The sequence below is a fragment of the Gossypium arboreum genome, chromosome 10 (assembly GCF_025698485.1).
Source record: "Gossypium arboreum isolate Shixiya-1 chromosome 10, ASM2569848v2, whole genome shotgun sequence".
NCBI classification, from domain to species: domain Eukaryota; kingdom Viridiplantae; phylum Streptophyta; class Magnoliopsida; order Malvales; family Malvaceae; genus Gossypium; species Gossypium arboreum.
The window spans coordinates 44,125,500-44,141,224 of NC_069079.1; the positions used below are offsets into that span (position 1 = coordinate 44,125,500).

The 15,725-nt window shown below is 33.8% G+C and overlaps 1 protein-coding gene, 1 long non-coding RNA gene and 1 pseudogene across 5 annotated transcripts; all 3 read left to right on the forward strand.

Moving 5' to 3' along the window:
- Positions 1–846: 846 nt before the first annotated feature.
- LOC108489167 (uncharacterized) lies at positions 847–5,235 on the forward strand. Of its 4 annotated transcripts, none has more exons than XR_008272226.1 (6): positions 853–1,075; positions 1,479–1,669; positions 2,440–2,679; positions 2,825–4,106; positions 4,584–4,724; positions 4,985–5,235. It is a non-coding gene; the product is annotated as an uncharacterized LOC108489167 (long non-coding RNA). The 4 variants fall into 4 exon arrangements; XR_008272223.1 differs by having other exon boundaries at positions 2,440–2,675; XR_008272225.1 differs by lacking the exon at positions 2,440–2,679 and having other exon boundaries at positions 847–1,075.
- Positions 5,236–9,075: 3,840 nt separating this feature from the next.
- Positions 9,076–10,940, forward strand: LOC108465730 (pentatricopeptide repeat-containing protein At1g62670, mitochondrial-like). Its single transcript, XM_017766113.1, has 2 exons — positions 9,076–9,556; positions 9,658–10,940. Exons 1-2 carry the CDS (start codon positions 9,076–9,078, stop codon positions 10,938–10,940), a joined length of 1,764 nt encoding a protein of 587 aa, XP_017621602.1.
- Positions 10,941–11,285: 345 nt separating this feature from the next.
- On the forward strand, positions 11,286–13,484 carry LOC108465732 (dehydration-responsive element-binding protein 1B-like; annotated as a pseudogene).
- The last annotated feature ends 2,241 nt before the right edge of the window (positions 13,485–15,725 follow it).

The following is a 15,725-nucleotide window of genomic DNA, read 5'->3' on the forward strand; positions in this document are numbered from 1 at the left end:
TTAGTCCACATAACATCATCTTTAACAAAATAGCAAACATGGGTTCTTTGTTTTTGTTGGCCTAAGTGACACAGGCCAAAGTGTAAAGCCCGTGACCATGGCACAAGATGCATCTCATAGAGGTCTATCAATTAGATGGAGACTATTTACCTCACGAGAACTAGCTCAATTTCAAAAATGTTGGAAAAGCATGTCAAATTGAAGCCTGGGTGGCCCAATAATGAAGATATGACAACATAGGCTATTTTTAGTAAATATAGGGACTAATCTTAGAAGATTGATAGGAATCATATGATTAGATTTGATTTGATATTTTGTAATATTGTAAATCGCTACTAAAATCAAGGGATACGCTAATCTCATCTGTCGATGTAACTTGATCTAGACCGTCAATTTTAGGGTACTCAACTATAAATAGAGAGCCTCTCCTCACTTGTAAATCACTTCATTCATCTATAGTTTCTTTATTCTTTGTGAATAATAGAATATTGAGACTCAAACACATTTCGTGCATTCTTTTCTGTGGCTTTCTGTTGTTCTTTTGTGGCTTATTTTTGCATGATTGGTTTTGCTATACAAATTGGTGCAGTGGTTAGGTAGACTTAGGTGAGTTTGGAACGAACGGATCGCAAGATGAAAGATCTAGCCCCGTGACACAAGTGAACAAATGAGAAACTAAGCTTCCTTCCCCGTTGGATACTTTAAGTACTAAATTAGGACAAAAAATAGTTTAGGTACTAAAGTGAAAAAAATGGATATATTTGGGGCAAAATCCTGAATTAAGCCTTTTGGTTGGGTTGTACGGGTAAGTTTGTCAAAACACACACACACAAAACAAAAAAGAATGCCACATGGATTTAGGAAACCTCCAGATTATGAAATCCCTTCAAATATTGGATAGTTAAAAGCCCTTTCATTTCACCAATGCTTCTCAATCAAACCATCTTCAGACCAAGTTCAACCCGAACCGTAACCACCCTAGAGTTCTAAATTTGAGTAGCAAACCTACCTTGTTCTGGTTGTGCCGCCACTTCTACTTTCTTGCTTTCCCATTTTGCTTAATTTCAAGATATGGGTAAGCTTAATCCTCCCTTACTTCTTCATTCTGTTGTTAATTCTGGAAAACATCTTTCTAATTTCTGCTCTTCTATTTCTTCTTCTTCTTCTAAAACCATTGCTACCCACATCCAACCTTTCACTAACAATTCCATGTCTGTAAGGGAAACTGAAAAAACTATGATGGCTTTGATAATATTGATGATGCTTTTACTTTGTTAAATGAGATGATTAACAAGTACCCAAGGCCCTAAGTTGTGGAATTCAACTAATTATTAGGAGCCATTTTTAGAATGAAACATTATGCCATTGTTCTGTCGATGTATAGCCATAGATATCGTTGACACAATGATAAAACAAGTCATTGAGCGTGATGTTGTTACGTATAATGCATTAATTAACGGTCATTGCTTGCAAAACAGGATGGATAAAGCTAGAAAAGTATTTCACTTGATGATCAAGAAGGGTTGTGCACCTGATATATCTAGTTACAACATCATGATCAATGGAGATCGCGAAGCTAGAAGGATAGAAGAAACAATGGAACTCTTTCACGAAATATTCCAAAAAGGACCAATTGCAGATACTCTCACATACAACACTCTTACGCAAGGTATGTGTCAAATAGGGAGAGTTTCATCCGCACGTGAACTTTTGAGGAAGATGCTTGCTTTTGGACAAGTTCCAAATGTAGTGACCTGTTTAAATTTGTTGAATGGTTTATGCAAAAGTGATAAACTCAAAGAGGCTTTGGAACTTTTTCGAGCAATGCGGAACAGCAAGTTGGAACTCAATATTGTCTGTTATAATATCCTAATTGGTGGCTTGTGCAAATCTAGGCATATTGAAGTTGGAAAGGAATTATTTCATAAAATATCTGTCTATGGTTTAAAGCCTGATGTTTACACATATGCTATAATAATTAATGGATTTTGCAAAGAGGGATTGCCAGATGAAGTATACTAGTTGTTTAGGAGCATCGGAGATAATGATTGTTTGCTTGATAGTTGTTGTTATAATGTCATGATCCAAGGGTCTCTTCAAAACAACTATATCTCAAAGGCAACGCAACTTATGGAAATGGTCTTTAAGGGCATTTCTGCAGATATATACACTGCCACCTTATTTTTGGATTTGGTCTTACGATCCGATAAATCAATCTTGATTTGAAATGCTTTATCATCACTTTCTAATCTGAATCTTTTTGTTTGTAGCCGGTTGTGTTGCTTTGATGAGTTAAAATTTTTTGGAAACTACATTGATTGTTAAGGTCTATTTTCAATTTAGTAGATGTACTTTAAACATTAATGATGAAAGAAATAAATGTTATATGTAAAGTTTCACTTTGCACCAGTGATCTTTTTCCACATGTTTTCTTCTCAGACCTCTGAAGTAAGTGAGACTTTTGCTGACAGTAATGTTGAAAAGCTAAATTTTGAGTGAAAAATATTGGAAACTCTATCTTGTCAGTAGCTGTAATCGGAAACTCCACCTTTCTTCACTGGGATGGCTGTTTCCTGCCAATGGAGCCCACTGCACCAATGAGAATATTGTGGGAAAATCCTCAACACTTGAACACAAAATTTGAAGCCATTGGCAGGTCTCGACCGACAACCCCAGTAGGTGGCTGCTTGATTCTCTCATTCCTTAAAATGCTTATTATTTGGCTGCATGGTTTAGGAATATATTAGAAAACATTACTTGTAATTTCTAGTGTGTTTTTGAGAAAATAGTTAGCATTAACATATTTGGTGCTACACCTATGCAGATTTTACTTTCTGGGTTAAGCTCATTTTCTGTCAAAGCCCGTGGAGGAGGTTAATTGTGGTGTTATGCCAAAGTCTCACTCAACCACATCTAGTATAGCGGACAATAATCTTTCTTTAAAGCTGTGAACTGGATTCCTATTTGTGATATGTTCTGTAAAGTTTGACAGTTAAAATTTTCTGTAGAATTGTATGTCGAATTGGGATGATGTTAATTTCATTCCTCCTGGTTTTCTTGTATGTGATTTATATACTCGGGACCTTGTTTATATTAGATGAACTTAGGTGTCAAGTATTATAGATAATGAAATTATGAAATCGGTTTGTGCTGCTGAACTGTGAAGAGGCTAATCTGAGCTCGTTTGCTTTGTTCAGGACAATTACTATGCTAATGCATAGGGAGTGGAACCAGGGAAACAACTGATATTCTGGGGAAGAAGGGTCTTTTACAGCAGAAAAAACTTTGGATAATTTAGACAGGGATGCTTGTGGGGGATTTTTTTTGTTTGAATGTATGGTTTGGCAAAAGATTTTAAGGGTCAAGTTTTTTAGTCCTTATATTGTTGGCTTAAATCGGACAAATTCTGCTATTAATTGTTAAAAGGATTAGTTAGCTAGTTAGTTAGCATTTAACTAATTAGTTTTTTACTGTTAGGAAGTGAGTTAATTATTAAGTATAAGTACAGTACATTAGGTGAATAAGAAATATGATTTTTCCAGTATTTCAACATGGTATCAGATTGCCAGTTATTTCCTCTGATTTACTGCTTCCTTTCGTTCTTTCTTGCCTCTGATCATCGTTTCTGGCTACTTCCTTTGGTTCTGTGAGTTTTTTTTTTCTTCTTCTCCATTTTTGGTTTTGTTTTCTTTTGTGCAACATGGTGAGTCTAAGCACAATGCAGATTGATCTTTCTCATCCCCTATATCTACATCCCTCCGATGCTCCAGGGACTTTATTGGTTTCGCATCAACTCACTGGAGTTGAAAATTATAATATATGGAGTCGTTCAATGCGTATAGCTTTGCTTGCTAAGAACAAAGTTGGTTTTATTGATGATTCTTGTTTGTTTGAAGATACTTTAGTGGCTTTACAGCCACAATGGGAACATTGTAATGCTTTGGTGTTATCTTGGATCTTGAATTCTGTCAGCCAAGAGCTTTCTGCTGGGATAGTTTTTGCATCCAGTGCGGCCCTTGTGTAGTCTGATTTGAAGGAGCGATTTGATAAGGTGGATGGATCTCGGATTTATTTCTTGCATCGAGAGATTGTTACACACGTTCAAGGTACGTCATCTATCTCGGTTTATCACACAAGACTTTGATTGTTGTGGGACGAATATGATGCTATTGCTCCCCTTGCTTCTTGCACATGTGAATCTATGAAAATGAATGTTGAAAATTTGAAGCAACAGCGGTTATTCCAGTTTCTTATGGGATTAAATGAGTCTTATTCAATAGTTCGTAGCCAGATTTTGCTTTTGAAACCTCTGCCATCAGTGAACCAAGCATATTCCTTGCTTATTCAAGAGGAAGGGCAACGTCATAATGCTGAAAAAGTCTCGTTGATTTCTGAATCTACTGCATTATATTCTAGTGCATCTAACCAACCAGTGCAGTCTAAAAAATGGTTTCCTGGGACTTGTGATTACTGCCATATTAAGAGTCATAAAAAAGAAACATGTTATAAGTTGATTGGCTATCCTGCAGATTTTAAGTTTACAAAGAATAAGGGAACTTTTGCTAATAGTGCAGTTATCACAGATACAGGTTCAATTTCTGTTTCTACTGGTAGTGTGAGTTCGAGCTCATCTCAGGTACCTGTGTTTACACCTGAGCAGTATCAATAGATTCTGGAGCTGTTGGGAAAATGATCTAGGGTGCAAGCATCAGCTCATATGACAGGTACTAGTTTTGGTTCCTCATCACAGGATTGGATTCTTGACACAGGAGCTACCAATAATATGATTCTCCATCTTTTGTTCAATTGCCAAATGGTAAAACAACCAAAATTGCTCATGTTGGAACTTATTCACTGACTCTGTTGCTTACCCTGTCCAAAGTTTTACATGTACCAGATTTTCACTTTAATCTCGTCTGTTTCTCAACTCACCAAAGAACTAAACTGTTGTGTTCTTTTTTATCCACATTCTTGTCTTATACAGGACTTTTGCAGTGGAAAGATGATGGGGATTAGTAGAGTTAAAGGAAAGTCTGTACACATTTCATTCACCAACTTTATCATCACCGTAAAACTAGTCTATTAAATCCTCATTTGTCAATTCTAATTTCAATTCATGTTTTTCATCTAGTATTTTACCACATATATCCAATTCTGGTGTTTTATGGCATGCTCGACTTGGCCATTCTTCCTTAAGTACTATGAATAAAATGTCTCAGTTTGATTCTAATCTCATTAATTGTGATCATGTTAAGCACTGTGGTGTATGTCCTCTTACAAAGCAATCATGTTAACTTTTCCTATTAGTCATACACGGGAACAACAACCTTTTTCTCTTATACACATTGATTTATGGGGTGCATATCGTGTATCAACACATAGTGGGCATCGATATTTTCTCACACTAGTAGATGACTTCACTAGAATGACATGGGTATATCTTCTTCGTCTTAAAAGTGATGCCATAGTTATTTTACAACAGTTTGTTGCCTATGTTCAAAATCATTATTCTACTTCCATTAAAACCATTAAGAGCGACAATGGTTCCGAGTTTTTTAATCCAGGAGGAAAAGAATTTTTTTCTTCACAGGGAATTGTCCACCAAAGCTCATGTGTGCATACCCCACAACAAAATGGGGTAGCCGAATGTAAACACATCTTCTCAATGTTGCCCATGCACTTAAATTTCAGTCCTATGTACCTATTAAATTTTGGAGTGAATGTGTCTTAATAGCCTGCTACTTGATTAACTTATTGCCTACCTTTGTTTTAGATTAGAAGTCTCCTTTTGAAATGCTTCATAAGAAGCTTCCCGATTTGTCTCATCTCCGTGTTTTCGGCTGTCTTTACTTTGCAACAATGCTTAATAATAATGATAAATTCAAATCTAAAGCTATTCCATCAGTTTTCATGGGGTATTTGACTGTCCAAAAGGGTTATTTGCTGTTTAACATTCATTCCAAGACTTTCTTTATTAGTCGTGATGTTATATTTCATGAGAATTTATTTCCTTTTCAGTCACTTGCTAAAAATTCTCCTTTATTTCCTGTTTCTTCATCTTCACTCGAGCTTAATTATGATTTTCTTCATATCCCTATCATTCATGTGCATGAAGCACTTCAGGAACCTTTTACACCATAGTGTGTTTCTGTTCCTTTTTCTAATGCTAGTGTTACATCACCTGGGTTACTGGCTTTCTGCTGATCAGTTGCCTGCTCCTACTACGTCACCCACTGCTCCTTCTAGTCCACCACCTTTGCGTAGGTTTTCAAGAGTCTCTAAACCTCCTTATTTGCTATCAGACTTTGTTTGTTCCACCAATCCTTCTTCATCTACTACTTTGCTTACAGGTACATATCCTATATCTAACTCTATTTCTTATGCTCATTTACCCTATCATTCTCGTATGTTTGCCCTCTCTTTGTCCTCTATTGTTGAACCCCAAACCTTTCAGATGGCAATTAGTGACAAGAGATGGATTGAACTATGCAGCAGGAAATACAAGCTCGTGAGGCAAACGACATGTGGGAGGTGGTTGATTTGCCCCTTGGAAAAAAAACCAATTGGCTGCAAATGGGTGTATAAGGTGAAGTATAATTCAGATGGCTTGGTTGAAAGGTTTAAGGCACGTTTGGTTGCTAAGGGTTATAATTAGTGTGAAGGGATTTATTTTCATGACCCTTTTTCTCCTGTGGCGAAGCAGGTTACTGTGCGTACTGTTATTTCTTTGGCAGCCATGTCTAACTGGCCATTGTTTCAGATGGACGTCTTCAATGCTTTTCTTTAGGGTGATTTGCATGAAGAGGTGTATATGTCTATGCCTGAGGGTTTTCGTAGCAAGGGGGAGTCTAAGTCTCGGGTTTGTAGGCTGCTTAAATCACTATATGATTTAAAGCAAGCTTCTCGGCAATGGAGTTTAAAGCTGACTGAAGCTTTGGTTGATAATGGATATATTCAGAGTCTACATGATTATTCGTTGTTTACCAAAGTCAAGGGTGACAAAATAGTATTGCTGCATATATATGTTGATGATCTTCTAATTACTGGGAATGATGGAGAAATGGTGGTAGAACTCAAAGGCATTTTACACCTCAACTTCAAGATGAATGACCTTGGGCATCTTAAGTATTTCCTTGGCATTGAAGTGATTCATTCCAAGGAAGGCATTGTGGTACATCAAAAGAAATATGCGCTCGAGTTGATAGCTGATTTGGGTCCAGGGGGAGCACGTTGTGCTTCAACACCACTTGAGCAGAATGCAAAGTATACTACAACAAACTATGATAAACAGGTTCATGGGAATACAATAGACAGGATGTTAGAAGATGTTACGGTTTATCAGAGGTTGATAGGCAGATTGCTTTACTTGACTCATACGCGTCTGGACATTACTTTTGCAGTTCAACATCTAAGTCAATTCATGCAAGCTCCTAAAAAGGTTCATTATGAGGCAGTTTTACGAATTGTTAGGTATGTTTGACAGTATCCAGGACAGGGAATTTTCTTGTCAGCTAGTTCAAAGCTAGTGTTGAATGCATACTGTGATTTAGACTGGGCAAGTTGTCTCATGACACGTAGGTCGGTTATTGGATATTGCATCAAGTTAGGTGATTCTCTGATTTGCTCGAAGTCGAAGAAGCAAAATATAGTGTCACGTTCTTCAGTAGAAGCTAAGTATAGGTGCATGGCTTCCATTGTTGCTGAGCTAGTATGGCTTAAAGGGTTGATTGAAGAGCTTGGAATCAAGCACGAGATTCCTGCAGCGTTGTTTTGTGACAATCAGGCGGCGTTGCAGATTGCTGCTAACCTAGTGTTTCATGAAAGAACGAAACACATCGATCGATTGTCATTTTATGCGTGAAAAGATACAAAAAGGTGTTGTGTAGCCGTTTCATGTTTCAACTAAAGATCAACAAGCAGACATTTTAACCAAGGGTTTAGATCTGGCTCAACATGATCATCTTGTCAGCAAGTTGGGAATGAAAGATGTATATCATTCTCCAACTTGATGGGGAGTGTTAAAAGGATTAGTTAGCTAGTTAGTTAGCATGTAACTAATTAGTTTTTTGCTGTTAGGAAGTTAGTTAATTATTAAGTATAAGTACAGTACATTAGGTGAATAAGAAATATGATTTTCTAGTATTTCAACATTAATTCCATATTATTGATCAATTTTAGTTATTATATTTTTAAAATTTTAAAATTTTGATTTTGGCTCAAACTGTAGCTATTAAATTTACTAATTAAAATTATATGGTTTTTTAAGTATTTTTATGAAAATAGCAATGACATAGCATTACACATGTAATAATATATTTGTTTCATAAAATTTTAAAAATATCATTATTTAACTTAATGAATTTAACAACTCTGTTTGGGTAAGTAATGAAATATTAGAATTGAAAAGAGTAGGACCAAAATTGATCAAATTAAAATACAAAGATAAAATCTATAACTTTAATACAATATATGGACAAATAATAAAATTTGACCAAAATTAAGATTAAATTTTCCAAGTTACCATTTCATTAAATATACAATTTAAGGTGAGTTTGGATGGGCGTGTATTTATTTGGTGGTTAGTGTAAAATACTTTAACGATACTGTAATATGAGACAAAAAGTAAACTAAACACACTATATCTCACCGTCCATTCAAACCCACCATTAATAAATTTATTTAATGATATTTTCATTTTAATAAGTCAAATTTATTAAATCTGTATTTAGAAGCCATTAGAGGAAAGTTCTTTTCATAATTGTTTCATAATTTATTTAGAAATAATATTAAATTTAGTCATTAGTATTTATAATTTTTATCAATTTAATCTTTATACAAATTTTTAGCTTAATTTGACCGTTGTGAAATTTACAAATCAACCATTTAAAAAAAGTCAACATGTTGCATAGTTGAAACTCTTTCATTTCACCATCTTCAGACCGAGTTCTATCCGACCCGTTCCCGCCCCAGAGTTCTAAATTTGAGTACCAAATACGTTCTTCTGGTAGTGCCGCCGCTTGTGCTTTCATTTCAACCTCAGCTCTCTTTCTTTTCCATTTTGCTTAATTTCAAGACATGGGTAATCTTAATCCTCCATTACTTCTTCCTTCTATTGTTAATTCTGGAAAACATCTTTCTATTTTCCGCTCTTCTATTTCTTCTTCTTCTAAAACCATTGCTACCCACATCCAACATTTCACTAAGAATTCCATGTCGGTAAGGGGAAACCCAAAAAACTTCGATAATGTTGATGATGCTTTGATTTTGTTTAATAAGATGATTGACAAGTACCCAAGACCCTCACTTGTGGAATTCAACAAATTATTAGGAGCCATTGTTAGAATGAAACATTATGCCATTGTTGTGTCGATGTATAGCCAGATTGAATTATTAGGTGTTCCCCATAATGTTTATTCTTTTAACATCTTGGTTAACTGCTATTGTCAATTAGGCCATATTGATTTTGGGTTTTCTGTTTTGGGGAAAATGCTGAAGTTAGGTGTTGAGCCTCATGTTGTAACCTTGTCCACTTTGATTAATGGACTTTGTAAGGAAGGTAAGATTTCCCATGCTGCGAGTTTGTTTGATGAAATGGTTGACAAAGGGTATCAACCTAATTTAATTGTTTACAGTACAATACTTAATGGTTTGTCTAAGACTGGGAATACGATCGAGCTGTTAGGTTTCTAAGAATGATGGAAGACAGAGGCTTTGCACCCAATATCGTAGCATATAACACTGTCATTGACTGTCTTTGTAAGAAGGGATCACTAAATGAGGCTCTCCATCTTTTCTCCCAAGTGAAGGTTAAGGGCATTAGACCAGATATCGTTACTTTCAGTTGCTTAATTCATGCAATGTATAACTTGGGCCAGCAGGAGGGGGCAACAAGGCTTTTGAATGAAATGGTGGATAACAGTATTTCCCTTAATATTTTCACGTATAATATATTGATTGATGCACATTGCAAGGATGGAAAGATTTCTGAAGCACTAGATATCGTTGACACAATGAAAAAGCAAGACATTGAGCCTAATGTTGTCACATATAATATATTGGTTGATGTGCATTGCAAGGAAGGGAAGGTTTCTAAAGCTGAAGATATTGTAGACACAATGATAAAGCATAGCATTGAGCCTAATGTTGTTACCTATGGTGCATTAATAAACGGTCATTGCTTGCAAAACAGGATGGATAAAGCTAGAAAAGTATTTCAGTCGATGATTAAGAAGGGTTGTGCACCTGATATATCTAGTTACAACATCATGATCAATGGATATTGCAAAGCTAAAAGGATAGACAAAGCAATGGAACTCTTTCACGAAATATCCCAAAAAGGACCAACTGCGGATACTGTCACATACAACACTCTTATGCAAGGTATGTGTCAACTAGGGAGAATTTCATCTGCATGTGAACTTTTGAGGAAGATGATTGCTTTTGGACAAGTTCCAAATGTAGTGACCTGTTCAATTTTTTTGAATGGTTTATGCAAAAGTAATAAACTCGAAGAGGCTTTGGAACTTTTTCAAGCAATGCGGAACAGCAAGTTGGAACTTGATATTGTCTCTTATAATATCCTAATTGATGGCTTGTGCAAAGCTGGGCATATTGAAGTTGGAAAGGAATTATTTCATAAAATCTCACTCAATGGTTTAAAGCCTGATGTTTACACATATTCTATAATGATTAATGGATTTTGTAAAGAGGGATTGCAGGATGAAGCATACCAGTTGTTTAGGAGCATGGGAGATAATAATTGTTTGCCTGATAGCTGCTGTTATAATGTAATGATCCAGGGGTTTCTTCAAAACAACTATACTTCAAAGGCAACACAAGTTCTTAAGGAAATGGTCCGTAAGGGCTTTTCTGCAGATATACACACCGCCGCTTTATTTTTAGAGCTGATCTTACGATTTGATAAATCAATCTTGATCTGAAATGTTCGCTTAGATAGTGTAAAGATCGTCACTTGGGAATCTGAATCAATTTGTTCATAGCCAATTGTATTGATAAGTTAAAAAGTTATGGAAACTACAATGAGTGTTAAGTTCTATTTTCAGTTTAGTTGATGTACTTTAAACATTAAGGCTGAAATAAATAAATGTTATACACCATGTTTCACTTTTCACCAGTGATCTTTTTGAGTAGATTTTCTTCTCAAACCTCTCAAGTAAATGAGAATCTTGCTCATGGTAACCTTGGAAACCTAAAAATTGGGGGAAATGTTGTGGAAACTACTCTGTCTGCTGCTGTAATCTGTACCATCACTTTTCTTCATTGGGATGGCTATTACCTGCTACTTGGAGCCTGTATTCAGCACCAATGAGAATATTGTGGGCAAATCCTCAACACTTCAACACTTTGCTGAAAAAGTTCCAAAAAAGCTCAACACTTCACCTTCCAAAAGTTGGAGCAGTTGGCTGGTCTCAATTGGTAACTCCAGGAGGTGCCTCTTTGATTCTTTGTTTTCTTAAAATGCTTCTGCTTTGGTTGTTTAGTTTAGGAGTATTTTAAGAAAGGTTTACTTCTAATGTCTAGTGAGGTTTTGTGAAAATAGGTACCATTAACTTGTTTGGTACTACATTTATGCAGGTTAATCTCATTTGCTGCCAAAGTCTGCCGAGAATGTTACATGTGCTATTATGAGCCAAAAAATAAAAAATGAAAAAAGCTATTGACCAGTTTTTTTCCAAAAATGTTGGTAAATAGTCAGCCTTCATATACAATATTCATGATTAGTCCTCATCTTGTTACTTCAGATCTTATGTTTCAAAATTCTTGTAGGATGATTTAAAGAGCCATTTCCAAGATCTTTCCGCAGCAGAATCGTTTGAAGCCTGCTTTTGGACCTAAATATTCAGGTAGGTTGCAATTTTCTTGAAAATAATGCATTGGACTTTAGTTTTTCGAGTGACATGATAAAATTGATCTTATTCAGACACATTCACAAATCACAATTATATAGTTATGTATTCTTTATAACTTGAAGATATACTTTCTTTCCAGTAAGTTGCTGCTTTTAAGAATTTGTATTAACAGTTTCTCATAGTGTGGAATAAGGAGATTTAGGGAAATGAAAGATATGCTGTTTTAAACTGTATAAGTTTGTCAATTAAAATTTGCAGGACAGTTCCACGTGGAATTGACCTGATGCTGTTTTCATACCTCCTGGCTTCAATTTTTCAACTGACCCCTCCCAACAACAACAATAGGCAATTAAACGAGTCAGTAATGAAATCTTTGCTATTATATAATTTTTATGCTTGCAACCATGTTTATATCGATATTAATGAAACCATGAAGTACAGAAATCTAATGTTCATTACAACTTGTCGGTAATGAGATCTTTGGCTCGTTTTTCAATAGGCAACCAAATGAGTTGGTAATGAGATTGTTTATGTCAACGTTCTGGGATGAACTTACATGTCATGCAATGTAGTATAGATAATGAAATGTTGAGTTAAATAGGTTTAAAAGTTCATCCATTCATACGACAGCTTCTCGGTAATTAAACATTTGGCTAGTTTAGATTCATTCATTCCTCTTGGTTTCGATGTTTCAACCGATCCCACCCAAAACACTTTCTTTTTTCTTTCTCATCTCTCATTTTTTGTTTTTATGAAAATCAATAAAATTTTCCCTTAGTGCTGTTTAACTCCATATCTAGGGGATTGAAATTGTGTAACCAGAGGTGGTGGGGTTCATAAAAATAATTAATAGATAAAAGTCATGATTAAGGGTTTGATTTGCTTCTGATGTGCCACCGCAGATATAATTTCTCTTAGTGCGTCATGCCAAGGTTGGCTGGAATCAGGATCGGGTTTTAAGATGCTAGGTGGTGAAGTCTTGTGAGCCAACCAAGAACAATGGTTCATGCTCTGAAGTCGATGCCTGAAGAAAGAAATTCCAAGAGACCAGACACCCGGTATACCGTGGAGTTTGCTGGAGGAATCCCCGGAAGTGGGTTTCTGAAGTGAGGGAGCCTAATAATAAGTCAAGGATTTGGCTTGGAACTTTCCCGACGGAGGAGATGGTAGTGCTTGCTCACCACGTAGCAACTACAGCACTGAGAGGGAGGTCAGCTTGTTCAAACTTCGTGGACTCAGCTTGGAATCTTCCGGTACCAGCTTTTTCCAACCCAAAGGATATTCAAAAGACGACGGCGAAGGTGGCGGAGAGTTTCATAACGGCTAAGCAGTTGAATGGGAATTGTAGAAACGATACAAAGAGAAGTGAAAATATAGATATGGAGAAAGGGTTTTATTTGGATGAAGAAGTGTTGTTTGGGACACAAAGATTTTGGGCAAATATCGCCGCCGGTATGATGATGTCACCTCGTTCCGGCCATCACGGTAAATGGGTAGAAAAATAAGCCGATGATTATGTACCTATGTGGAGTTATTCTATTTAAAGGTAATATTTTGTCATTCATAGGAATTTTTACTTCATAGATAGGATTGCCTTTGATGTTTTGTCCGGTATATGAATCTTCAGACAAAAAAAAAAAAAACACACACACACACAAAGCAAGAGAAGAGAAGAAAAGAAAATAAAGTGTTTTGAGTTAATTATAGAGAAATAAAGTGTTTTGAGTTAATTATAGAAAAGAATGTTATGCCTCAATTACCCCAATAATTTAATATTAGATTAATAAAACTTTTAACGGTAATAATTAATTTAAATAATTATCATAATTAGATTAATTAAATTAAAAGAATTAGAGTGATTAAAATAAATCAAATTTTATACTAGATTGATTATAAATGTAGTTTACTCATTAATCTATTTGGCAAATTTTGAAAATTATAGAAATATTGAAAAAAAATAAAAAAGACTATGTGAAGGAAATTTAGTAAAGAAATGTAATTTGTAAAACGGAAGATGAAGAATGTAAAAATTAGTGAAGTGAATTATATTGGAAAGAGGTAACATAAAATAAAATTTTACAAAAATTATAAAAGAAAATTTTAAAACATATAATTGGTATACATTATTTTCAATTTTAAATAAGTTTATGTTTATAAAAATTATTTAAAACATATAAAAATATTTAAAATTTGTATTAAATTTAGTACTTTATTTAAATGCAAATTTGAAATTTTTATTTAATTTTTAAAAGGATTAAATATATTTTAATTAATACACATAACCAATAAATAAATTTCCTAAACTAGGTTGATTTTATTAAAAATATAAAAAATGATAATAATATTACTTATTAAATAGGGTAAATTACATTGTAGATTACCCAATAATGCTTAGATGTTTTTTTGGTCACCTAACTTTTAAAATTCAAAATGCTCACATAACTAATCAGATTTGTTCTTTTTGGTCCGTGGCAGTCCAAAAATGGTATAACAACAAATTTAAACCTGAACATTTACGTATTGTGTCAATTTAGTCATATTTTTTAACTCCCAACATTACAAATTATCTCAAATTGATCCTAAATCTTAAAAATATATAAAAATACAATTTTTTCAAAAATATAATAAACTTTAATATATATAATTACATTGTATTTTATTTAAAATAATGAATTAATCTTAAAAGATACATATAAAAGACAAACCTTACTTAGCATTTAAAATAAATTATATGATTTGAGTGTATTTTAGTTTTTTATTTAAAATTATGAATTTGATTGGATTCGAATCCATGCTAATTGGGTTAACAAAATTTTAAATTTACCATTCAACCAAAATTTTATATTGACATTTTTATTATTTTAATATCATACATATTTCATATGTTATCATGATTAATTAATTTTAATTTTCAAACCATACATTTCATTATTTATTGTAGGTTATTTCTTAAACACACATTTATGTTCTAAATATCTGGTTTCCACACATGCATACACATGTTAAAAGATTCTAGTGTTAATTAAGCCTTATGTGATAGAATTAAAATTGAGACATGTGTAACTATTTTGGTTAAAATTATGTTTGAATTAATAGAAAATTTATACAATGGTAAAATAGAGTTCAATAATTTTTTTATACAAAAGTCTATTTCTATTGCCACATCAAAATTTCTATTTAATAACTATTTTGAGATTCGACGCGACCAGATACGTACCGGACACAACTCGATGCGTGTCAAAAAAGGGACACTGTTGAACTTTCTTTAGGCCTAAATCAAAAACGAAAAAAAAAATCATATACAAGAATATAACTTTAGAAAATAGATAAAGAGAAGAACTTTAACATTTAACCGTGATAATTTATGGGATTTTTAACATGTTTCTTTGGAGTTAATTTGCTTATATGAAGATGCTGATGCTAGAGATTTTGTAGATGAATGTTTTGCAGGGAAGAAATACAAAGGCAAAGGTAAAGGCAATAAATGAGGAGGGAAAAAAGGGGTAAATGGGGAAGAAAATAAATGGTATATGAGTGTCTCCATAAGAAAGAAAGAAAAAGTAGTTAATGTATTATATAGTTATAATGGGGTAAGAAAGTCAAAAACAAATTATAGTAGTATAAAAATAGTGAAAGTAAGTATAATAAAAATATGTGAGACCCATATAAATTAGATTTAAAATATTTAAAATAATAAATTTAATTATAAATTAATAAATATATGTGTGACCCAAATTCTTATTAAATAAAATAAGACATTGTTTGCAAGTCAAGTTAAACCAAATATCTTTTCTTTCTAAAAGATTTAGTATTTATTATTATAATATATTTAACATTTATTAGTATAATTTATTT